We start from the raw sequence: 24965 nt of genomic DNA on the forward strand, positions 1-24965 counted from the left end.
GTCTGCGCTTTTACCTCAGTGCAGCATGTTTGTACATACCTCGCCATGCTTTTACGCGCAAGTTGCGAAACAAATACGCCTGAAATGGGCGCAAAAGCGTTAGTACATGACGCGCACTGTGTATATACACAATGGCATATACTTCCATAACACTTAACCCCCTTTCATTACAAAACAGAGTACATTGTATTTTTATTTGAACAGCCAAGGTGAGTTTCTGCAGTCAGTCAGGTTCAAGGGTGCTTTGGAACGACAAACTTTACCAACTGTACTTTAAAACATGACAAAAAGGATTTCCTGTTGGTGTTCATGACAGTGAAGCAATTACTATTAAAATACACAGGTGCTCCAAAGATAACCATCATCCCATCCCCATAAGAAAACATCTATAGTCAGGGTGGTTCAGAGATGGATCTTAATTACATCCATACACGCTCCTTACTTGGGGATCAATAGGAGAATGCAGGATTAAAAATATCTGGTCAATGTCAGTGCCTATTTACCTTGTTTCCCTCCGGAGTGATAAAGACATCATTATCACAGAAGCTGCATAGGAATCGACCTAAATTGACAGTTGAAACTGGCCTCTGTGTGTTTCTTAAAGCTAAGACATCATTGGCTAAACCACTACAGTAACAGCCACTAAGGAGCATTAGCAGTAAGCAGTGTTGTACATACAAGTCCTTCTGCCGAACCTGCATTATTCATACAACACATACTGTAGCAGGATTTCAGAAACATCACTACCTGGTACAGTAGGACAGGAGAAGATGTATTCAATACAAGAATTTGGCATCCACAACACCTTGGAGATTGATTGCAATGTGCTAATGACTTGCAGTTTATCAATTAAATCACTCATGCAAAGAAGCAATTAACATTGAAAAACAAATAGAATATCTGCTTGAACTATATTCCACTACTACAGCATCGCAATCATTTGTTGTTGTCATTCAAGAGTGTCTTCAGTGTCTTTGCACTACGCATCTACTCTATTTGAATCTGCGCATACTTAAATATTTAATCTAAAGCAGTCATAAAACAGTGAATCAGCTTTCTCAACGTTGTGCATGAGCAGCTACGTGCATGAGATGGCCAGGTCAGTGGCTACACTTCTTCTTAATACCATTTATACATAATAATATATACTTTATATTCACAAAAAGGACACCCTCGCGTACCTATAAGAGCATCATTAATAAAACCACAGAAGTAAAAGATCAATAGCTACAGTGCCCTCCAAAAGTATTGGAACAGTGAGGCCAATTCCTTTATTTTTGCTGTAGACTGAAAACATTTGGGCTTGACATCAAACGATGAATGTGAAACCAGAGATCAACGTTTCAGCTTTTATTTCCAGGTATTTACATCAGGATCTGATGCACAAATTAGAAAATATCACCTTTTTGTTCGAACCCACCCATTTGTCACGTGAGCAAAAGTATTGGAACATATGACTGACAGGTGTGTTTTGTTGCCCAGGTGTGTCCTATTACATACATTATTCAATCAATAAATACCACTGAATGTCTACACTCAGGTTCAGATTGGGTAAGATAGGTTTTGTCTATGCAGACTGTATTCAGAGGTGAAAACAACATGAAAACCGGAGCGCTGTCTTTGGGTGAAAAACAAGCAATTGTGAGTCTTAGAGAAGATGGAAAATCAATCAGAGCCATTGCAGAAACATTGGCCATAGCCAGTACAACCATTTGGAATGTCCTGAAGAAGAAGAAAACTACTGGTGTACTAAGTAACAGACGTCGAACAGGTAGACCAAGGAAAACATCAGCAGTTGATGACAGAAACATTGTGAGAGCTGTAAAGAAAGACCCTAAAACAACTGTTAGTGAGATCAGCAACAACCTCCAGATGGCAGGAGTGAAGGTATCACTATCTACTGTTCGCAGAAGACTTCATGAACAAAAGTACAAGGGCTACACCAGAAGATGCAAACCACTCATTAGCAAGAAGAATAGGAAGGCCAGGCTGGAATTTGCCAAAAAGTACAGAGATGAACCTCAAAAATTCTGGGACAAAGTTTTATGGACTGATGAGACAAAGATTAACTTTTACCAAAGTGATGGAAAGGCTAAAGTTTGGAGAAAGAAAGGAACTGCTCATGATCCCAAACACACAAGCTCATCTGTGAAACACGGTGGAGGTAATGTCATGGCTTGGGCTTGCATGGCTTCTTCTAGGACGGGCTCATTAATCTTCATTGAGGATGTAACACATGATGGCAGCAGCAAAATGAACTCGGAAGTCTACAGAAACATTTTGTCTGCCAATTTAAGGAAAGATGCAACCAAACTGATTGGCAGAGCCTTCATCATGCAGCCAGATAACGACCCAAAACACACTGCCAAAACAACAAAGGAGTTCATCAGGGGCAAGAAATGGAAGGTATTAGACTGGCCAAGTCAATCTCCAGACTTAAACCCTATAGAGCATGCATTTTACCTGCTTAAGAGGAGACTGAAGGGAGGAACCCCACAAAACAAACAACAACTGAAAGAGGCTGCAGTGAAAGCCTGGGAAAGCATCAAAAAGGAAGAATGCAAAAGTTTGGTGACGTCAATGGGTCACAGACTTGCTGCAGTTATTGAAAGCAAAGGATTTGCAACTAAATATTAAGTCTTATTCACTTAAATATGTTTTAAGTATATCTGTTCCAATACTTTTGCTCACATGACAAATGGGTGGATTCAAACAAAATGTGATATTTTCTTAGTTGTGCATCAGATCCTGATGTAAATACCTGGAAATAAAAGCTGAAACGTTGATCTCTGGTCTCACGTTCATTATTTGATGTCAAGCCCAAATGTTTTCAGTCTACAGCAAAAATAAAGGAATTCGCCTCACTGTTCCAATACTTTTGGAGGGCACTGTACATCGGTGTAAATAGTGCAAGTTTTAGAAATGTCAAATGACCAGTCTGTCCGAATTTGAGCCATGTTGCATTTTTCTGAAACACACATGCACGTACGTCTGTATACTTGACAAGCTAGTGACCTTCCACTGTTACAGTATTTTGGTTGGTGCCAGCTTGGACTCAAGTGAAGGTGAGATGATTTCTACAGTATATTGAATCAGACGTATGATAGAGAGAAACACATTCACACTAGATACTATCACTTATTGTTTAAGGAAAATAAAAAGGTTAAAAATTATTATTTGGTAAACCCCACATTACAAAGATGTCCAAAATCACTGTACTTCAGCTACTATAGGTTTTGTTACATTGTCTACTCTGGTTTAGAGTATAATAAGCTTCTGTTGGGTATAGTTAACTTTACCTGGAATATGCATCCTTCGAATGGAGAATTCTCCCCTTAGTGCAGACAGAAAAGCATTTTAGCACAGCCATTAAAAAGTCCTAACATGCCTTTGAAAAATATTAACTTTGTGTCAAAGTCGTTGATCTGAATGAATCAGAGGTCAGGGATGTGAGGTAAGCTTTAACTGTCCACTCTTCAACGTCTAACTAAAACCCATTCTCCGCACTCCAGGGGTGTATTTTATTTCCATGTGCTTTCGAAAGGTATTACCACAAGTGTGAGGTACTGTGCAGCATGAGAGCTTGACTTGTGTTCAAAGCTTCGAGGAGGAGAAAGAGGACATCCCATCGTACATGTCTGCCTTGAGCTTCAGCCACTCTGCCAGCCTCTGGGCGGGGCTCTTCTCCTGGGTGAGGATACGGGCTGCCTTCTGCAACTTCTCCTCGTTCCTTTCCAGGTAGCGCATACCCTCGGCCTGCAGCAGGTTGAACTTCTCGTGGCGTCTCTCGTCCAGGGCGATCTCCTCGTTCATGTAGGGGTTGAAGCGGTAGTAGGTGTTGGGAGGGAGAAGGGCGTCCAGCATGGTGTGAACCTCTGTGACAGGAGAGGAAAGTGTCAAATGTCATTGAATGTATTCTCTTAGTAGTCAGGGGCGATTTGATCCCGTGACCTTTTGGTCTGCAGGCAAATGCTATACCACTGAACTGAAGCCCATCTTCCAGAGGCTATGAATCGGAACACACACAGAGACCAACACACACATAAGGTCTTTACACATGGTGCAGACTTGGGTAAGTAGTCTGAATAAATAAGGGAGAAAGTCACGAGGGGACGCTTAGTCAAAACATTTCTGTCAGCACATTGACAGGATTGCATGTTTTCAGAAGGCTAACATTTGGGGGTGAGGATGTGTGATTGCCATAAGCAGGGTTATACAGAGTGCAGGAGTCTGGCTGTTGTTCCAGTCATGGACGTGTTATAGGAGCGAGCCTGGCGAGGTGAAAAACACATGAAAACACACTCAAGCTGATGACAATAAGACTGATACGCCTGGAGGAAGCTGTTAGGCAACAGCAGATGTTGGCGTCAGTGTTCCCACAGAAAACCCAGAGAGGTGAGTCTTAGTTCAGGAGCTAAAACATGGACTCCATTATAAGCACCCACCCGGCTGAACAAAGCTCTTTGCTAAGCAACGTATCTGGAGTCTGAAAGTCTACACTTTCACCTTCTACAGGCTAGCTAATCATCAAATCAACTTTCACAACACTAGGTCTAACAATTGGTTTGGAACAATTTGTTTGAGGGAAATGAGATGAGTGCGAAAGGAGTCTTCCACACAGCCCTGAATGACTTCAACGTTCATTGTAAATCAACCGTCTAGTTCAAACAAAAACACATAATCTCCCTTATCTCTCTTCACACCAGTACAGACAGAGCTCCACTGAAGCACGCACACACACACACAAACTGAGGGGGTGATAATGCAAATGGATGCAGGGGCGGAAGGCATTAAGAAAGGAGGAATCTGGGCTGTGAGAGTGTTAATCTGCCGTGCATAAATAGCGGATCCCGATTGGATAGCGGGGGAGTTTAATCCCAAACTCTGGAGAACCTGACTGGGAACAGCACCACACATCTGGGTCATGGCTACAGGGAGGGATGGGGATAAATTTAGGACATGCACAGGTCCCTAACCGTGACCTGTGTGCTTGTGCAGATAAGGAACCGGCAGAGGCTACAGTACTGCAGGATCACACAGTGATTCATGCTTGTACCACCGAGGAAACATGCAGCATAATCTTGAGACCGATAAATACACAGTGATAAGAATGTTGCCCTTCAACATTAATATCAAAGAACATCGGGGGAGGAAAGCGTCTCAGTGGCATGTAGAAGGAGGTGGCAAGTGTGAGAGGACGTTCCTGGCGGCGGTCTCTCACCCTCCGTGTCTGTGGCACTGCTGATGACGTTGGAGATCTTGGTTTTGAGGCTGGTGCTGGTGGCGCTGTTCTTGCTCGCGGTCTCGTAGCGGCCCGTGCCCAAGGACACCACACACTGCACCGGCGTGTTGGGCCACAGGCACTTACATTCATGAATGGCCAACGCTGTGGGGTTATTGATGAGCAGACCACCGTCCTGTAGACAGACAGACAGACAGACAGACAGACAGACAGACAGACAGACAGACAGAGAGAGAGAGAGACAGACAGACAGAGAAAAGGGGGGGGAGAGAGAGAAGTAGAAAGAGAGGGAGAGAGAGAGAGAGAGAGAGAGAGAGCAAGAGCAAGAGAGACAAAGAGCCAGTTATTTGGCTTGACAGTTTCAAAGAAATAATTCAAATAATCCTTGGAGCAAAACGTTTCTTTTCAGAATTAATTTGGTTGATGGACTTAGAGAATGCAGAGTGGCAACACATCGAGTAATTAAGAAAAGAAGAACATGGCAAGAACCAAGTGAGCAGATCAATGTAAAGTTGTCGCACAGCGTCTCTCGCTAATGCGAAGTACACAGCTACATTGTTGTTTTCCTCACGCTCCTGTCTTGACTGGCTTTGATATCGAGCAACCACCCAAGACAAATTTGGTGTGGATCCATAGTCAACGCAGGAAGATGGGGGAGAGAGTGGAGAGGCTGGAGGGTGAGGTGTTGAATAGACATAAGGCTGGGGGGGGGGGGGGGGGGGGGGGGGGGCATGGGCCGGGGGGGCTGGCTGGCTTGCTGCAGGATCAAACACACAGGGGCCAGTGCTCATTAGAAGGCCAGGCTGGGGGGTGGAAACTGAGGGGCCTCGGGTGTCTGGGGAAAGCGTGTAGGTGCGTGTGTGTGTACGTGTGTGTGTGTGTGTCTATACATGCAAGAGCGTCTGTAGTTGTGTGTGCTAGGGAGTAGGAGGGGCAATTGGGTCTTCAGGGGGGCTCCTTCCTATCCCCCCATCCCAATCCAGTAGCAGAGTGGCATAATGAGAGAGCTCCCTGTACAATGTCAAGCCACACACAATCATGGGGAACGCACAGAGAGCGCCTATAGGACGCACGACTGTTAATCATCCAGGGAGCTCGACTGAGAAATTGTGTCAGCGCCTCAAGCTCCAAAAAATATATAAGAAAAAGAGGCAATTGGATATGGGAGCATGATTGAGGCCACGGTGCGTAGCACTAGCCCTGTGGAGGAAGACACATTGACACTGGTCACAGAACGAGCAGGGGATCTTTGCCCGAGTCCTCCAAAAGAAAAATCTGAACAGCATTGACACAGCCGGACTACCCCAGAGAAAATGAAGGTGGCCTGAGCCAACAGATCTAAGTGAGAGAGGGGGGAACTTTTAATTTGAAATCGTCCTTGTCTAGTGCAGACTTTCCAAAATCCCTTTTGAGTCACAGTTTTATAGACGGCATTCACAGGATAAGAAACAAGAGGCCCCAAATGATAACGTATGAATCTTTTAGAAGCTGAGATTTCGCTCAAGACAAGCGTCTGTTTTTCAGACTCATGACTGAGTGCCCTTGTCTGAGACTAACGAATGATTTAAAGGAGGAGGAAAGCGCGACCCCAAATGCAGAAATGTGAGAGAGGAAATAAAGCTGCAGCCAGTGGCCCCCAGCTGGAAACAACACAGATCGGCGCTTTCCTCCACCCTCCCCCCACTGTGGCCCCATTATCCACACTCTGTGGCAATGATGGCAACTGTTTAAGATCCAGTTGTGTATTCTTTCCTCTGGATAACCGGGAGCCAGTTTTGAGGAATTAATAGCATGTCCAAAACACAGTCTCAGATGGAGACAAGGCTGGAACTTGTCTCAACGTCAGTGCACCTGCCAGGGCTGCAGAGCTAATGACACTCCCAGAGTTGTGAAGCCTTGTCTGTTTGAAGACACTGAAGGGACTTCATGGTGCTTTTGGAAGGCTAGTGGAGTTTTGTGCACTGTAGTCTTTCTTGGCAAAATCAATTATTCAGGAACTCATTTGCATCCATCATCTGTGTCAACTGCTGTCTAGAACAAACGTGCTTCCATGAGGAGCCGGGTCACGGCTCCGCCATTCGGAGACCCACTGGCAGAGTACGACCACGCTGATGCCATCGCTGGGCCGGGGGTCTTAAAGGCCACTTTTCATCTGAGATCCATACTTGGAGGGCTGCCATACTCTCACAAGCGTTTCTTCAGGCTAGGGGGGAGGTTCAAGTTAGAGACAATGATCTTCTTAGGGGCAAACTGTGCAAGTCAGCTCTGCACACAAAAAGCCCTGAGTCAAGCTGTCCATCAAACACTCAGCATGACAGGGGTCAGAGTTCACTTCCCTTCATGGGGATTAAGAGCTGTAATGTTGCTCTCTCTTAGCGCCTGGGTCCCATGGCCAGAGAGTAGAGCCTCCCAGAGGTCGAAAAGTCCTCTGAAGGGTGCAACTCTCTTTTGAGATGGTTTGACACCGGTTTAACCCCAGTGCCTTTTGGGAGATCCAAAAGTTGGGGGATTTTATATCCCAATCATATCCTAAGTGATGGTAGTTTTAGCAGGGCCGCTCTGCTAAATGCTCTTGTATGCTGGTCTTGACTTTCACACTGCTACCTCAGGGGTTTCTTGTTCTTCTGATGTTGGCTCTCTCCCTCCAGGCAGTAATGGTTGTTTCACCAATATGGCCTGGCTGAACCAGATTCCCACTAATTAGGCTTCAAGTTACAGCTATGGGACCATGTTTCACTCCTTAACAACCCCAGGAAATTAAACTGAATTATGTATCCCCCCGCCCCCCCCCCCCCCCCGTAATTCGTTCCAGCTATACGTTCCAGAAAATAACTTCTAACTACTGTACATGACGAACAGACGAAATTAAGATGAGCACAATTTAAGGGAAGCTTAGCTGCTCCTTTAAAATGATTCAGTTGTTGTTAACTTTCAATCTATTGTTCCACTTTAAGCCTTCTTAGAGGGAGGGGGGGAGCTGCGATTGAAATGGGGAAAGGGTGCTATCATTAAGATCAGGGAAAAAGCCATTTCACGGCTCAGCGTATGTCAGCTCTTATTAACATGACAGAAACGTCCTCCTCACCATGGGCGTCTCTCCCTATACCATGCTTCCTCACTGACTGCCTTGGGTGAAGGCTGCAAAGACTGGCTACAAAATGGAGAACACAGACAGGGTTCACGATAATCCAAAGCGGGGAAGGTATGACAGGGTATTGACTGTTATTAGCTGTATGGTCAATGGGAGAAGGAAAACTCTCTGACAAGGCTCTCCTTCCAAGCCAAAACCAGAACAGTGCCATGATTAGACACAAGCCCACGGCCATGAGGTATGTCTGTGAACATTGCTTCTTTGGGGAAGAGGTTACGCAAGTCACCGGCCATCTGATGATAAACAGCCTTTCACAATGGCAGCACTGTTTTTCTGAGACCATCATTCAGAGCAGCATACAGGGGGAGATTCGAATCTGTGACCTCTTAGTCAGAAGCTCTGCCCATCATTCAGCAGTCATATCAGGCTGACTGTGAGGGCACACCATCATGTCTACAAAGCCATGTTTACCACATGTTTACCAATTCAATAAAGGGTGTTTACAGACACCCTTATAACCTTCCTCGCTACATCATTCTTTGTGTGATCTGGTATCTTAATCGGTCCATTTAATAAATCAATTGTCCAGATTGATTCCAATCCAGGGAATGGTTCCTCCATGATTCCCACCATGGAAGAGCCAGACAGTGTCTTAGTGTGATAAGAAGCCACAACTAGTAGTGGCCAGGTCAGAGGTCTCCATGCCACATTATCTAATTACGCCAACGGCCTTTCCCCTGTGACCTTTGACCCCGCGAGCCTGGAGAGGTCATAACAAGGTTCAAGTTGTCTTCACAGGCTCAAATAGAGGAGGTCCCAGCTGTGAACGACAAAAAGAGATTGGCATCTATGCCCTCAGGCCGGAAAAAGCAATTGAGGTCTATTGCTCGCCACCAACATCCCTAGACACACACACACAAACACACGGAATCATCTTTGCCGGCTGTGACCCATGAGATTGGGGTGTCTGACGGTGCTTGAGAAGATACAAATGGGTATGGCTTCCTCCTACTATCTTTGTTGACTGAAACCTGTCCAGGCATTAACACATTTATTTGACTACCCAGTTTAAGAAAAGTACGTCTCCAGTGTACATAGGGCAAAAAGACGGGAAAGCTGTTGTTTCCCAGGTGAGCTTAGCAGGAGAGGATGATCACACAAACAAATGGATGAACTGAACTATGCAACTGAGGGCTTTTCTTTAAAGCTGCTAGTGGTTTACTGCAGTGAGAGGCCTTTTAGGTGCAATGAGTTTGTGCTCGGGTCGGCAGCACTGTGAAGGGGGGGTTCCAATAGAAGGGGGGGTCAGGCAAGCTTTTACACCGCAGTACGTTAGTCAATGTAGCCAGTGGACTGGCCTAATCCCTAAAGAAGTGTGCCAGCGCAATCAAGTGTGTGTGTGTTTATGTGCGTAAGAAAGAATAGTGATGGGAAGGAGCAAAAGGACTAAAGTGTGTGTGTGTGTGTGTGTGTGTAAATCTGTGTGGATAATTGTGCGCGAGTACCACACCAGGGGGACAGTAATAGCCTGGGTCTGTATGGGAATGGAGGGGATAGCTGGAGCAGGACTGAAAAGACTTCTCTTTTTCTGCAGGCTCAGCTCTAACAGCTTAACACAGGAGGAGCTGGCCACGGTGAGGAAGCAGGTTGAGCCGAACCAACAGCCCTCCTTAGTTCCCTCCTCCCTGCTTCATCAGGGCAGCACCGCATTAACACTTCAAAGTGCGCCCCGTGTTCAAAGACAAACACTGATAAAACATGAAGGTTCTCAAAGTCGGCTAAATTAGTTCAAAACTTTTATTGTCAGATGCACAGACCAGCACAGGGTCAGCCTGGGCACAGAAATTCTTAGGACAAGACAGCGCAAAGCAACCTGGCATAACATGACATATAAGTACTCAGTAGGGCTGTCCTCAACTAAGATTTTCTTTGGTTGACCAAGACTCAACTGAACACTTCTGAAAATCGACTAACCTAAATTTTTATTTGAAAGTTTTTTGCTATAAATGTCATGTTTTTCATCAAACCATATTGTGTGATGTTTTACCTCACTGTTTTAAGAGATAATCTGAAATAAATACATATGTAAGGGTGATTGACAACTACACAAACAAATGTAGCCTAAAAACATTTTCCTGATCTGACTCAATGCAGAGCTAGCTGCTGGACATTCCGGATTCCGCCGCTATAAAATTAGCTATTACTAATAATAAGCCTTGTGTCACCAGTCATGTTGTCACCGAATGCCAATATAACAAAAATGCCTGAGTGTTTGCATGCATTCGTGAAGTACGCCAATTTTTGGTTTTCAAATAGGACATCATTTGACGTCAAACTATGGAATATAAACCATTGTTGGCAGAGTGTGCATTCAACACAGGGCTGGGCGATATTTTTTTTATTGATTTATCGACGTAATGACTTCCCTCAATAAAGATATCGTAACATTAATTCATTTTCAATAATGTCAATAATGTCGATAGAGAATAATTAATTAAATTGTGTAGTAAACAAACTGTTGGCTACCAAGTCTGGTAATACGACAAACCTTTTTTACCACCTGAAGCAAAATCACTCGTTGGAACATGCAGAAAGTGTGAGTTTCAGCCAAGGTATTGATTAAAATCAAGGTTTTAAAAAGCTTGACCCCAGTTATGTGCTTCCTGGCCGCAAAAAATTCTTTAACACCGCACTGCCTAAACTTTATGCTGAGTGTAGGGAAAAATTTGAGGAAGGGACTTATTTTTCTACTACTACGGATCTGTGGTCTATCGTCTTAATTATCGTTATCGAATGGAAATATAAATATCTATATCGATAATGTTTTACCATTATTGCCCAGCCCTAATTCAACATATTTTGAGTCACTTGGATGAAATGCTTCCATACCACATATGTCTTTGCCATTTTGCCTAAAGGCTAATAACACTAACTGTCGACACAGTATTGGAGAGTTTAGACTAACAGCTACAATTGTGCTCATGTGCCGTTTGCAAAAAACTAAATGCAGATTAACGAAAGGGAAAACAGTAACACTTTTTTAATCTATATTTTTTGAGTTGCTTTATTTGTCTTAAATAATTGAATCTACAATTTCTGTACAACATTTCTTTAATTCAGTAATGGTGACAAGTGGGAATCAGATCTCACACTTCCATACGGCTGCTCGACCAAGAGTATCGACCAAACAATCGACTAGTCGATTGAGTGGGGACAACCCTAATACTCAGAACAAGTTTACACCTATAACAAGTTAACATATAATATAATAAACCTCCAAAATATACAAAATAATAAATAGACTATATTAAACTTATAATACACACTTAATATCCTATACTAACCTTATAACCTACACTAAGTACCGTATTTTTCAGAAATAAAACCGCAGTTTATAACCCGATTTGACATGTTTCTTGTGGTGGTGCGGTTAATATTTCGAAGCGGCTTATAGAACGTTTTTATAACAAAAAAACAGTAGAAACACATTTTTTGTGAATGCTATTTAACCCGTTAAGTAGAGGAGGAGTAGCATCGCATATATGTGATCGTTCGAATGCGGGTCTCACAACGTCACATATGCATGACCGGTGAAGCAACCTCCCTGAAATGAGTTTTTACAGGTTGGGATGTCTGCTAACATGGTAGTAGCATTGCTACGAGTACTATCAAAGAGTATAGAAGCACTGTCAATATAAATTATTTGGTATTATGCTAGCTAACTTAGCCCGGAAGCTAACTAAAGCTAGCTAACTACCGTTTCGCAAAAATAACTTACGCTTTGGGGACCATTGGCGCCCTCTGCTAGTAGTGCGGGAGGGTTAGTTAATGGATGCACTTGGGGAAATGCCGCCCCCCTCTTCATGCGGCCGCCTATGTTGCCTATAGGAAGGACCGGCCCTGACCGTAGCGTAGAAGATCCCTGTGCAGTTCGACCCTCGACACATTTGCGCGAACCATTTCACCAAGGACGGGTTTGAAAACCTGGGACAATGTAAAGCAGGATTTTCTATGAAGCTGTAAAAGAGGTGCGTTCCAAGCTTACGTTCATCACAACCGCAAGGTGTAGTATGATTTTGTTGGTAACAGTTATTAGCAATGCTAACGTATCCTGTATCTAGCAATGCCTTTCTCCAGTTCTTTCAAACAGATAATCTAGACAGGCGTTAGCAATAGGCTAGACTGCTATTCGTTTTCTGGCTATTTTTTCGGAAGCTTCCCTTCTAATGCCGACTACAGCAAGGTTAGCTAGAGTCATTTGCTAAGTAAGATAGGCTAGGCTAGAGCTATGTTGATGTGTTTAAAAACCTGTTTAGCATTCTAGCTCTACCTATGCTAGATACAGGAGACGTAAGCATTGCTGATAGGCTAACTGTTAGATACTTACAGCTTACATTTGTGATGAGCATACAGTTGGAACAGCCCCTAGCAAATCCTTCTTTAAATGGTCCAAGGTTTTCATTCAAAACTGTCTTTGGTGAAATGGTTCGAGCAAATGAATAAATGAGTGTCGAACTTCACAGGGATCTTCTCATAAAAAAACATCAGCCATGCCCGTCGAGTGTCTGGTTCCTTGGGAAGATTATGAAAAGTGTCAGCATTCCCAGTACAGCCTGGAACACTGCATTTACGATGGGCCATTTTCAAAATACTTTTAAAACGTTCTCCTTTGTTGTTCGCGTGGAAGTACACAGAGCAGCGCGCAGCTAAACTAGTGTCTGAGATCCTGGGCCAGAACACCACAGGGCTGGTCTGTATGTAAATTTTGGGGCGTGACAAAGGTGATGATAAAAAGTGGAATTTGTGACGTCACAAATTCCACTTTTTAGAAACCGATGGTTTTACAGCTGCAGTTTCAAGTTGTGAGATTTAGATAGGAGAGAGGTGTCAAGGGACTTTTATTCAAATATGACAAGGTAAAATCGGTTTCCCAATCAATGACCCCTTTAAAGAATGGACATTGTCTTCCATGTCTCTATGTCTACAGCAAAGGAAATTGATGAACATATGTCTCAATCCTTAGGCTGAGAGTTCTTCAAATCAGCATTTGCCTTCCTTGTGGTATAACTGAGTGACAGTGTTTGGAGTTAGTAGGTGACAGGGTGACAGGGTGACAACCTCCGTTCTGCTAGCCAGCAAGAGGTCTTTCTTTAGGAAGGCGCCATGTTGGGGTACTGCGGGCCCTCGTTGGGAGGTGAGACAGGATCTCAGGCCTCTGTCAGAGAGAGGAGGAGGTTGGCACACAAAACATGCCCCTTTCCTCCCAGGCGCCAAGGGTGACACCATGACAACCGTGCAGCGAGAATCTTGGCCCTGGCATCTTTTGTCAACCTCTGGGTCTTCTGTGGTATTGAGGAGCAGAGATAACCGAGGCTTTAATGTAGACACGCTCCTCCTCCTTTCTTTCACTCTCCAGTTTCCTCTCGCTTCCTTCATCCCTCTTATTCGAAGGCATATTTTTCCATGGCTACGGAGACGAGTGTTGAGCTGTGATAATGTCTTGCATGCTTGGGCTGCAGTGCTTCAAAAGGTCTTGGTCCTAGTCACACACAATGTCATGTTCACCACGGTTTGAATTTAAATCCTGGATAGACATTTAAGGACAATCAAAACCTTGAAAACGCTGTTTATGAATTCTGGCATTTGTTCAGCACATGGCAGGGCTGTTTTATTACACTTAGGACACAAAAGAGGATTGTGTTGCACTGGGAATATCTGTGCTGCGCAATACTCTGTGGGCGCCAGTGGAAAAGGGCGAAATGACTCCCTCACTGGAGAATTCGGACATCAAACAGCCACATTATGCTCCACTGGCATCGGATGGCTAGCCCTTTGAGCTGAGCACTGGGCCAAGCAGCCAATCGGGCATCTGGCGAGTGGGTTAGTCAGTGTGTTGACCTGACCTACTGTATGACAATCGTTTTGGGAAAAGCACCTCCCACACAGCTGTCCGTTGACATGGTTAGTGACTCTGTCCACCTGATTTATCAGTCATAGGCCGGTTGTTTCCCGAACGCTAAACCTCTGTGAGGCCTACTGGTCCCACACGAAACAAAGGCTGATTAAACTATTCAGAGACAGTGCATCACAATACACATTCTACCATTCTATTTTGGTTGATCATATACAGTATGGAAGTATGGGCTACTATGACACTCACAGTTGTCCTGGTATACAAACCTATAAAGACCTTTATGTAATCAAGAATTTCATAAATTCGTTTTTTATCTGACCTTACGTTGTCGTGAACAAAGGAATAATGAATTCCTGTTATCGTGTGAAGCCTGAGTGAAGTGCTTTTTAATAATTTCCCTCTTACAGGCTTTGTGAGAGCAGTGAGCTAAAGACTGAAAACCTTGCAATTGAGGCTTCAAAGTCAACACGCGTAACTTCCTGAGGTGTCCCACATTCCAGAACAGGTGGTTTCCCAGCTATTAGGTTAGCTAGCACAGTCTCGACAAACAGCTCGGTAATGAGCTTGTCTGCTCGCCCCTTCCAACGAGTCTGATGTTGCAGTCAGACTGTGTGAGATGAGGAGAGCCGGGAACTGGACTAATGTATGCATTGTCGGGAAGAGGAGGGGGCGGGCCGGGGGTGAAACCTGGAAGACGGCAGGCTGGGAACACCCTAGCACAGCTGTGTTTCATCAGCTATTCCCTTTCATTCCAGATTGTTCTCCGCTCTGCTCACCTACTACTGGCGCACATGTACAACGCTTCCAATTAGTAGTCAGATAGTAGTCTGGTAGTCAGATGGTAGTCATCTGGTAGTCAGATGGCTGAGCGGTGAGGGAGTCGGGCTAGTAATCAGAAGGTTGCCGGATCAATTCCCCACCGTGCCAAATGACATTGTGTCCTTGGGCAAGGCACTTCACCCTACTTGCCTCGGGGGGAATGTCCCTGTACTTACTGTAAGTCGCTCTGGATAAGAGCGTCTGCTAAATGACTAAATGTAATTAACAGTGTGGAGGCACACCAGCACAGGACCCAGCCTTTGATACCGACACACACGCACACACACAAACCAACTTCATCCACATGGGCAGATCATACAGCTTTTTTTCCATCTCCAACCTGAGTGTATATTGACCTGATGAGTGGGCAAACTGGTGCTAGGTAAATGAATATTGCTACAGTTTAAATCATAAAATAATTTGATCCTTCGAGCGCTTTCAACAAAGTGCTTGCTCACGACTAGTGTTGTTTTTTACAGCCCGTTTTAATTTTAGTTTTAGTCTTTGTGGCATTTTAGTCTTATTTTAGTCAGACTTATCCATTACTATTTTCGTCTAGATTTAGTCGACGAAAAACTAGACTAAATGTCATCAGTTAAGTCAATGAAAATTGTATTTTAGTCTCTTTTTAATCAAAACAGAAGTAGTCTAAGGAGAAGTCTCGAGAAGCATGTCAATGCCAAAACCATTTGTTTAATGTAGGCCTATTAGTCTAGAATAAGGTATTCAAAGTCATGTTGTTGATGCCAAATTCAGTTCACTGTGTATGCTATGTGAATGACAAAACTAGCTACAATATTTGGCCAACAAGGGATGCTTACAGTAGTACACATGCAGTCAGGTAGGAAGAACCCACTTTAGACTCTCATACAAACAAATACACACGCACACACAGAGTAGCTACACACATTAGTCACACATGGTAACCCACTTTACACTCTCTCACAAACACAAACGCTACTCACACACGTTTGTCTCAGACTCTCAGTCGGTTTCAGCTCCAGTGTCTAACGTCTAAAGCTAACGTTAAAGTGAGACACATTAAGCACAGCCTCATCATAATAACGCAACTAAACGAGACAAAATAACGTTATAAAATTTCTTCTCGTTTTAATTTTGTAAACTACATTTCGTCTTGTTTTTATTCGTCAACGATATTGTATTATTCATTTAATTATAGTCATCGTCACTTCACCAGCATTTACGTTGCGTCTCCTTTTTGTCACTTGATAAGGTTTGTTGACGACGATATTTAGTCATAATTTTCGTTGACGAAAGCAACATTGCTCACGGCCAAGCCCGGCCCTCTGAGGACTGCAGAGAGGCATAGCGCCTGAATCGATCAGTTAAACGGCTGAGAGGGGGTGGGTGGTAGGGCGTGCTGTGTGTACAATGTTGTGCTCCTGGAGTAATGCACGTCTGTTTAGACAGACACAGCTAAGTGTCTCTGACTCTCAATAATGCCATTACTCATCCCTCTGTCAAAACAGACCTGCCTGGAAACGTTGAGCTGATGGTGTGGAAATGGACCTCCACCTTTTTACCGGACTGATGACTTTCACATTATCCCCCCAACTCCTCCAGTGCATTATGCAGCGAACGTAGGTATCAAACGGAAGCACTGAAGATCAGTGGGGAAGCAAGACAGGAGGCCATATACTCACAAGGCTCTTAACACACCATCACACAGGGGTATTCTGCCTCCAGATATGAATGATCCTATGATGAGTCTGAGGTCTGTGCTGGTGCCAGCCCCTATGGTTGACCATGGGTCTAACTCAGTGGATTACAGCTCGGTGGTTAAGAGCACTGGACTGCAGATAGAGGTCAATGGTTCGATTTCCCTTTCGATACGTCACTTTGGTTAAAAGCATTGGCTAATTGAACACATTTATCTAGTTCTAACCTGGTGGAGGTCGTTGCCCAGGGGAAACTCCTGGAAGTATCCAGGGGCAGCGGAGGAGGCTCGGATGGCCTGCCACAGCTTGTGCTGGCACCCGCCCAGGTAGTGGGATCTCACCCCAGGCTGCAGGTTGTAGTTCCTGAACACGAAGGCCTTCAGAGAGCCTCGGTTCACAATGGTGCTCACCGCTGCCACCTGCAGGCCATGAAGAAACATATGTTGTGATGGTTTTCCATTTGGTTTGATAAAACAAGTCCGCGTGCAAAAAAGTGGATTTCAACTGCAGTTTTATTGATGTATTTTACAGAAAGCTGTCGCATAGAAAAACAAATGATACACTGTGGCATTTACCTAATTCCGTGTAACATAACATCTTGGCTGTATATATGAGTCAAAAGAAATCCAAACTTCCAGTTCACTCTAACAAATACAACTGAGCTTTAAGATTCATTACAGCTTAAAGCATAACCCTAGCTAACAGCAGAAAAGTCACAGCAGAGCCACACACAATATCTGAACGGGACAACTTATGATGTCCCTGTCATACAGCCTTGCGCGGCATTAATGGAAATTCTGTCAGCCCCCTGAGAGCAACAGTGGAGGCACATTAGAGAAATGTGTTGATAGTGCTAGGCTGTTCTGGCCAGTGAGACAGCGGCCAGAAGCTTGATGCTGTGACCTCATTATGGAAGACCGGAGGGGTTGGCTGGGAGGCCCATACTGGAGAAGCGAGTCACAATATCAAGCTCACCTTTGGGCAGTTGGGGTTTCTTGATGTCTCCACCATGAGATCTGAGCCCATTCTCTCTCTGCGGCAAATGAAATAAACTCTGTTACATACTGTTTATATGAATCTGAAGTTAGATTCATGTTGTTGCTGTGGCATATTGTTACACACACACGCGCACGCACGCACACACACACACACGTAGCTTACCTCCTACACTGAAACTAAGTAACTACAACTTAATCCTTCTATGTTGTGTGGGGTTCAGTGTCATGCTCAAGGACACTTTGACACATGGACGGGAGGAGTCAGGGGTCAAACCAACAACCTGCCATAGTAGGATCCTTGTTCGGGCAAACTTACTTGGTGAATAAATGTGTTTTTGATTAGTGTTTGACCCCCTCTACCCCCTGAGCCTGGACATGAGTCCATCCAGTATAATATTTGATTCATCAAAGATGCTGAAGACATACAGAAGAGATTTGTGGAGGATACAGAGGCAGGCAGACAGACTCACTTGAGGATGTTCTCCCAGGTCTCGCTGTCGTAAAATGCGTGATTCCAGCCCATCTTCACCGTGCCCACAAAAATGTTCTGCTTGAAAACATCAGAACCTAGCTTCCTGTAGAGGTCATCACACTCATCCAGAGGGATCTGGAACACACCCAGCATGAAGCCCAGGATGGCACCTGTGGACACACATGCACGCGTGCACACATACAATCACACGTAAGGGAATGCTTCAAATTTCCCCAAAAGAATACCAACAAGGAATCAAGAGTTGCAAACAAAAGACCCAACATAAGCCTCATTCTTCCACTCCACTCTGGGCTAGCATGGGTGCAGAGCTTTAGCGAGACTGGATGGGAGGCTAATTGCCTGATGGATAATCCGTTATGGGCATCATTACCCTGGGATGATCCATCCACTGCCACTAGATAGGATTAAAATGGCCACCATGGGCAGAAAAACTGCTGTGCTGTGTGTGGCTAACTTGCTAGCCTTTTACTACCATCTTCTGACCAGAAGATACATTCACCATTTAGCCTAGTAGCCCATGACACGCATGCTGTCAGTGTGGCTGTAACCAAACCAGACTCTTCATCCACTGCAGCTCAAACATTTTCTCAAGACCCCCTTCATATCCTTCCAGTCTAATGCAAAACAGCAGCTCTTTCTTAACCTGACCCAAACCAACAGGGATTTACTAACTCAATGTGCCCTTAATTTCTGGCCAAATTCTCTAAGAAGTCTGTGGGGAAAGAGAAGCTCCCCTTCACCCACCCACACAATAACCACTCCCTCCACACACACACACACACACACCCACACAAACTACTGGGTGTAGGACAGCAGAAAGGACTGTCGCCATGAGTCCAGAGACCCCATCCCAATGCTGGCATGGCAGGCTGAGATGATGGGCAGGGCCTGAAGCCAGTCTGGCCTGCAGGACAGTCTCTCCCATATGTTGTCCAGATGTGTTCTCAGTGTGGGCACTTTATCTTGTGCGAGAATTACGTCACTGCTGAACACTGGCTGGAACACACACTGAATGGAATATACACTAGAATGGAACACAAACCCTGGATGGAACAGACACAGGCTGGAAGATAAGATAATGTATTAATTTACACCTTTATCTAAAGTGGCATACAGAGGGTTATTCGAACCTCTTGACCTGCAGTCAAATACTCTCCCACTGAGCTATACCTATACACACACTCTGGCAGAACACACTGGCAGAACACACACCGGCTGGAACACACAGTAGCGGAACACGCTGGATGTCTGAGAAGGAAGAGCTAGGCTGGCTACCTGAGTGGGGAGGATTAGTGTGAATGAAAGGGGGAGAGAGACAGGAGGGGGAGTGGCCAGGACTGATATGGAGTTATGTAGGCAGCTGCTCTGTGGTGTGTTCTAAAGAGGGAAAGTATTCCTTCCTATTTGCTGTGCTAGGAGTAAAAAATAGGCATTTAGCCATGCCAGGAACTTACTGAGGTAAAAGAAAAACATGGTAAACAGCACCCCCTTGTGGTAACTGAACATACACTTAATAATAATACAATTAAATTAATAAATTAATAAAAGTGACAAAACAATACAATTAACATAGTGCATAACATTTATGATACCATACTTCATATCACAGGCATGTACTTTCCACAACTGCGATTTAAAATGTACCTAACTAAGCTTCTTGTGGCATCATTATTATTTAATAATCTATTTGATGACACCATAAAATAGACAGTATGATAACCCGTATTATAAAGAACTAAAATGACAAAAAAGAAAAAAGGATGAGGAGTAAATATTGAACAGATATGTGCTCTGCATGTCTACAAATGGCCTGGTGTACGTACAGGGTTCAAATTAGAGTGGCAATCAGGTCAGACAAGACCAGAGCAGAAAATAGGTCAACGGGAAATTGGTTCATCCCTGTCCAGGCCATAGTGTTTCACTCTGTTTGGGTTAATCCACACTCCCTACCTACATGACATCCACACGCACACAGCAGAAGTAGGGCAGGACTCAGGACAACATACCTGTGCTGACACCACAGATGTAATCAAACAGCTGGCAAATGGGTTTGCCTGTCAGGGCTTCCAGTTTGTGCAGAGTCTGAAGAGCAACCAGACCTCTGAAAGTCAGAAAACAGAAAAGAACACACACACACAGACACACACACACAGGGTTTAATGAGACCGTAACCAATCAGAGAAAACCGCAACTGAATGTTTCAAAACACACACATGCACGCACTACCTAGTTCCCCCTCCATCTATGGACAGGATGCGTATGCCGCGGCCGTTGACAGGGTTATTATAGCCCACCAGAGTGAGGGCCTGCGAGACTGCTGCCTTCAGAGCCGGGTCACTGGCCTGCCTCAGACGCAGCAGGCACTGGACTACCTTCTCCTACAGGGGAACACAGACTCAGAAGATGAGAGAGAGCAACTCCCATCATGTATCATCTGATCTGACTATTGTATTTCTTAGGCTATACAACCTACTAAAACTCAGTAGGCCGCCCTGATATCCCCAGAGCCATGCGGCAGAGGAGTTTAAAATAGATTGGGGGAGGGGAAACTCAAGGCATTGCAGATAAGCATGTTTGTAAGGTCAATGTAAACAACGGAACACGAAACAGACAGCATGACAGTGTGAAAGGAAATGACCGTCACAAGAAAGCAAATGTCTCCCTCAGAGGTCGTGTCAGAAGGAATGTTTATCTGTTTCGACAAGCTCATGCATTGACTTACGTAAGCAGATTTGTAGGAAAGAGAGAGAGAAAAGAAAGAAAGGAAAATTAAGACAAAGAAAGCAGGAACATGGATGGGTGTACCTTAACAGCTACACCTCGTGTCTCAGGGAACTCCAGGAGATGGTAGCTAAGGTCCTCAACCCTGTTGATGTAGATCCTTACATCTGAGGCTCTGTGTAGAGCATGGACCAAGGCCCGTGTTCTGTTGTCAACACTCACCCTTGCGATGATCTGGGAACAGCCCAAACAAACAGACTAGGATGTTAGAATATCATTTGCTTGCGGATTCCAATGCCTAGTAAAATTAGATATTTCAACTGAAGCCTTAGCCCTCTGCTGACGGCTAACATGCATCGGGTTACAGACAACTCTAAACATGTTGATGTAATTGACCAACATTTAGGCTATGCATAACTAAGAGTGAGGGCCAAGAGTGAAGCCTTTACATTGACCGTTAGCCACTGTAATCATAAGTTGTGTCATTCTTGTCTTCCCCCCAACGTATAGGCTACAACATATAGGTTTGTCAAAGTCCACATCTTATCTAGTTCCCTGATTCCAGATGGGTGAAATAGCAGTTATTTGGGACGAGTGATTCAAGGAACACTCCAACTGAAATGCCAGCATATATCACACACAGTGGTAGGACATATCAGATGTGGCACACTCCCATTACATACACCAAAGACACAATAGTGGCATGGGCCTGTTTCTGTCACTTCTGTCAAAGAACAAGGTCAAAGCTGTTTCACGTCTATACGCAGGGCTTGAAATTGTTTTACTTGGTAGCACTGGTGCTTCCAACTTTGAAAAGTTAGGAGCACCAGCAAAAATGTAAGGTTACCACAACTAAAATGTTTATGTTATAGATGTATTTCGCATGCTAGTTAGCTCCCTAAGGAAAACTCAAATCTGCATTAAAGTTTAGAACGTGAAGATTAAGAGTAATTCAGGGCTTTCAAGTCTCACATTTCAACCATTTTCATACAACACTTTGTATTTGTCATGCTGAGTCGTCCTGCTATGTCCCACTATATTAGTGATTAGCGACCGTTTTGTAAAGAAATTCAAACCGGTCGCACCATAACGATTATTTGCACAAATATGTTTCCAACTATATTTTGAGGTCACACAGACACAATTTCGGGACCATATATGCGACCAAAATGGTCACAATTTCAAACCTTGATACGGCTACTAAAACAATATCAGAAAAGACAGAAAGACTACCCAGTTCAAGTTTTAGATTAAGTTAACAGTTAACATTGGCACACTTTTTAATAGGGGTCAGAGTTTACCTTCTCTCTCTGAAGTAGCAGTCTCTTAGCTTTCTCCTCAGACACCTTCTGTTCCTTATTCACCAGGACCTCCTCTTGTTTTGCTGGAACCACTGCTGGCAAAAGCTTCTCCTTTTCCACAGCTGCACTCTTGGCCTCAGTCCGAAATTTAGGAACCAGGGGAGCAATGTAATTCCCTACAAACGCCTGGACAGTTGGGCCTGAGTAGGACAGGTAGTGCCCTATTCCCTTTTTTGGAGAAGTTGCCGCACTTGGACCAGGCGCTTCTGACACAGGCAAGAGGTCACTGGGTTGATTGGAAGGATAAGACTTGGCACCACTGTGTTCACTGTCTGCTTTCTTCTCATCAGCCTTAGTGCTGCTCCCAAAGTAGGCATTGACGTGGTGAGCGAGGTAATTGTAGGTCTCGTCCAGGTTTACAGAGAGGGAGCTGGGGTGGAAGAGTGGTGCTGTCTGTTTGGAGACAATGGTGCTCTTGGACACGTTCTCTGGTGGTTTTGCCTGAGCCACCTTTGTGGCGACAGTGGCTTTGACCGTGGTCGTAACGCGTCTGAGTCTCTTCTCCCTGAACTCACCCCCACTGGTGCCTGTGGCACTGGCTGGGCCAACCTTAGAGGTAGGTGTGGAGGTAGGAATAATGTTGATGGTCGTAGGGGCAGGTGTAGCTTGAGGAGACGTGGCAGATGCAAGAGTAGCACTAGGCCCGACGGCTGTACCAGTTGGGTCAGAAGCTGCCTCTGGGATGGTTGAACTCACCTGGCTCACCTGAGCCTGGGGAGCTACCTCAGGGCTATTCTCAACATCTGTCCCTGCCTTAACGGCATTAGGTTTGAGTCTAGCTATTTTGGAGATGAGGTCAGAGTGTGTCCCGCTCACTGCTTTGGAGACAGAGTCCAGAGTGCTCCTGATGCGCGACATGTGTTGGGTCAGAGCAGACCAGCGGGATGCTGAGCTGTTCAAACAGTAGGCGTTGGTGTGGAGGGCAAGCCTTTGCCTCAACTGGCTAGCTCTGCACAGCCATCCCTTTTGCCTTTGGCTCTTTTTGGTTTGGACATGCTTCCAGCTGAGGTAGCCAACCTTGGGACAAAAAGGTTGTCTTACGTGGAGCCTGCAATGAGGTGTTCGCAAAGGAGACAATGGAAAATATGCTGGGCTTTGAACTTGTGTATGCCACAAGTTAACAGCTCGGCTAATCTTAAGAACACAGGTATCTGGAGCCCATCTAAGAGTCATTCCTTTCTGTCTTTGTGTTCAGGTTTCATGAGGCCATTCCAAAGAAACAATATACTCTTTCCTCAAGCTGATGGACAAGAAAACCATGCATGAATAAATAAACCAAAATAAAAATCAAGACTGAATCGTTATAGTTATAGTTGATGGAAATGACTAGCAAAATAGAAGGGTGAGTCCAACGTGTTTGTAACGAATAAGAAAATAAACATAATCCCATATCGCTATGTAAAAATGTAATTAATGTGACTCGTTGGAAAGATGAACAACATTTTCGAAGATAGAAGCTCTAATCTAACTGGCGTTAGCTACAGTAGATGGGTAGCTAAAACATATAACGCTATACCACTTTTGTGTAGATAAGGCGTTAGTTAACTAATGTGCAATAATAACGTACGTTAACCGTCATTTCAAACCAAGGACCCAAGGACATTCAACGGTTACCATTAGCAAGCTGTAAGTTACTGTAGTCTCGACGTTACTGTAGCTGAAAATACAAGCCACTGCTGTACTGTACAAGAAGTTTCATTCGCGTGAGCCATAAATACAGATTTCCAAATACAACATAACGAAAGTGAGCAATTAGGTCAAATAACATACCAGTATCCTATTGACGGCTTCAAAAACTGCAGTCCTCCGTCTGTCAATTCCTACATGAACAAGTTGGTGCTAAAAACACGAGCTAACGGTATGCTAACTTGCAGGGTTGATGGGGTCATTCGTTACGATCTCTTGATATATCAGAAAGAAAAACAATGGTCATGTGGTTTCTGATCTAGCCCCCCATTGGTTGTTCAAAGACATGACCCCCTGGTAAATGCGTGTTGATTGGTTAGAAGGGCGACGGCAAATAGGACATAGGCAATACTTCATGGAGCTGTGTATTTATGACTTCTGAATACGGTTTTGTGCATTAAATACAGTTTTTCAGTTAAACTGTGCTGCAATAAATGCTCTTTTGTTGGAGGCCAAGAAGTTTAGGAAAAACCTCTGCAAAACCTCTGCCTTTGCATCTGCCTACAGTTAGGAAGCAGCAAAAAAAGAAAATAAAAGAAAATATGAACAAAATTAGGCTATTGGAGAAAAGTGGGTCCGTGTACTTTGTGGCCATTGTATTTTCTATTTTGCAACCTGTGTTGACAAACACAAAATAGGGCCGTAGTATCGTTTCGCAATATAGGAACTCAAACCCATATTTAAGTGTAATTACTTTCTTTTGTCCTTTCTTTTTTCTTTTTTTTTTGGGGGGGGGGGGGTATACGCAATATACCCTGACCATTCCATATCCTTTATGCTGGTATCTGCAAAAACTGACAAAACAACAACAACAAAAACAACAAAAGCTTAAGCATATGGATATTTCAATAATATTAATAATATACATGTAACATATTACAATGTATCTGTTACAGCAGTAATTTTGGTGTCCCCTTCAGAAATTGCTCTTAAAAAAGTCTAGTCTGCCAGAGCAGCCTCA

At 44.2% G+C, this 24965-nt stretch overlaps 1 protein-coding gene across 3 annotated transcripts; it reads right to left on the reverse strand.

Annotated features, from left to right (window-relative positions):
- Positions 1 to 2895: 2895 nt before the first annotated feature.
- On the reverse strand, positions 2896 to 24244 carry LOC124476728 (calcium-independent phospholipase A2-gamma-like). Of its 3 annotated transcripts, none has more exons than XM_047034038.1 (10): positions 24089 to 24244; positions 22259 to 23335; positions 21042 to 21191; positions 20463 to 20614; positions 20243 to 20337; positions 18214 to 18385; positions 17721 to 17778; positions 16973 to 17164; positions 5222 to 5417; positions 2896 to 3875 (listed from the first exon to the last, which is right to left on the reverse strand). In XM_047034038.1, exons 2-10 carry the CDS (start codon positions 23174 to 23176, stop codon positions 3595 to 3597), a joined length of 2214 nt encoding a protein of 737 aa, XP_046889994.1. In that variant the 5' UTR covers positions 23177 to 23335; positions 24089 to 24244; the 3' UTR covers positions 2896 to 3594. The 3 variants fall into 3 exon arrangements, with proteins under 3 accessions (XP_046889994.1, XP_046889993.1, XP_046889992.1); XM_047034037.1 differs by having other exon boundaries at positions 22259 to 23366; XM_047034036.1 differs by having other exon boundaries at positions 22259 to 23558.
- Positions 24245 to 24965: the final 721 nt, after the last annotated feature.

This window comes from Hypomesus transpacificus, chromosome 14, assembly GCF_021917145.1.
Source record: "Hypomesus transpacificus isolate Combined female chromosome 14, fHypTra1, whole genome shotgun sequence".
NCBI lineage: Eukaryota > Metazoa > Chordata > Actinopteri > Osmeriformes > Osmeridae > Hypomesus > Hypomesus transpacificus.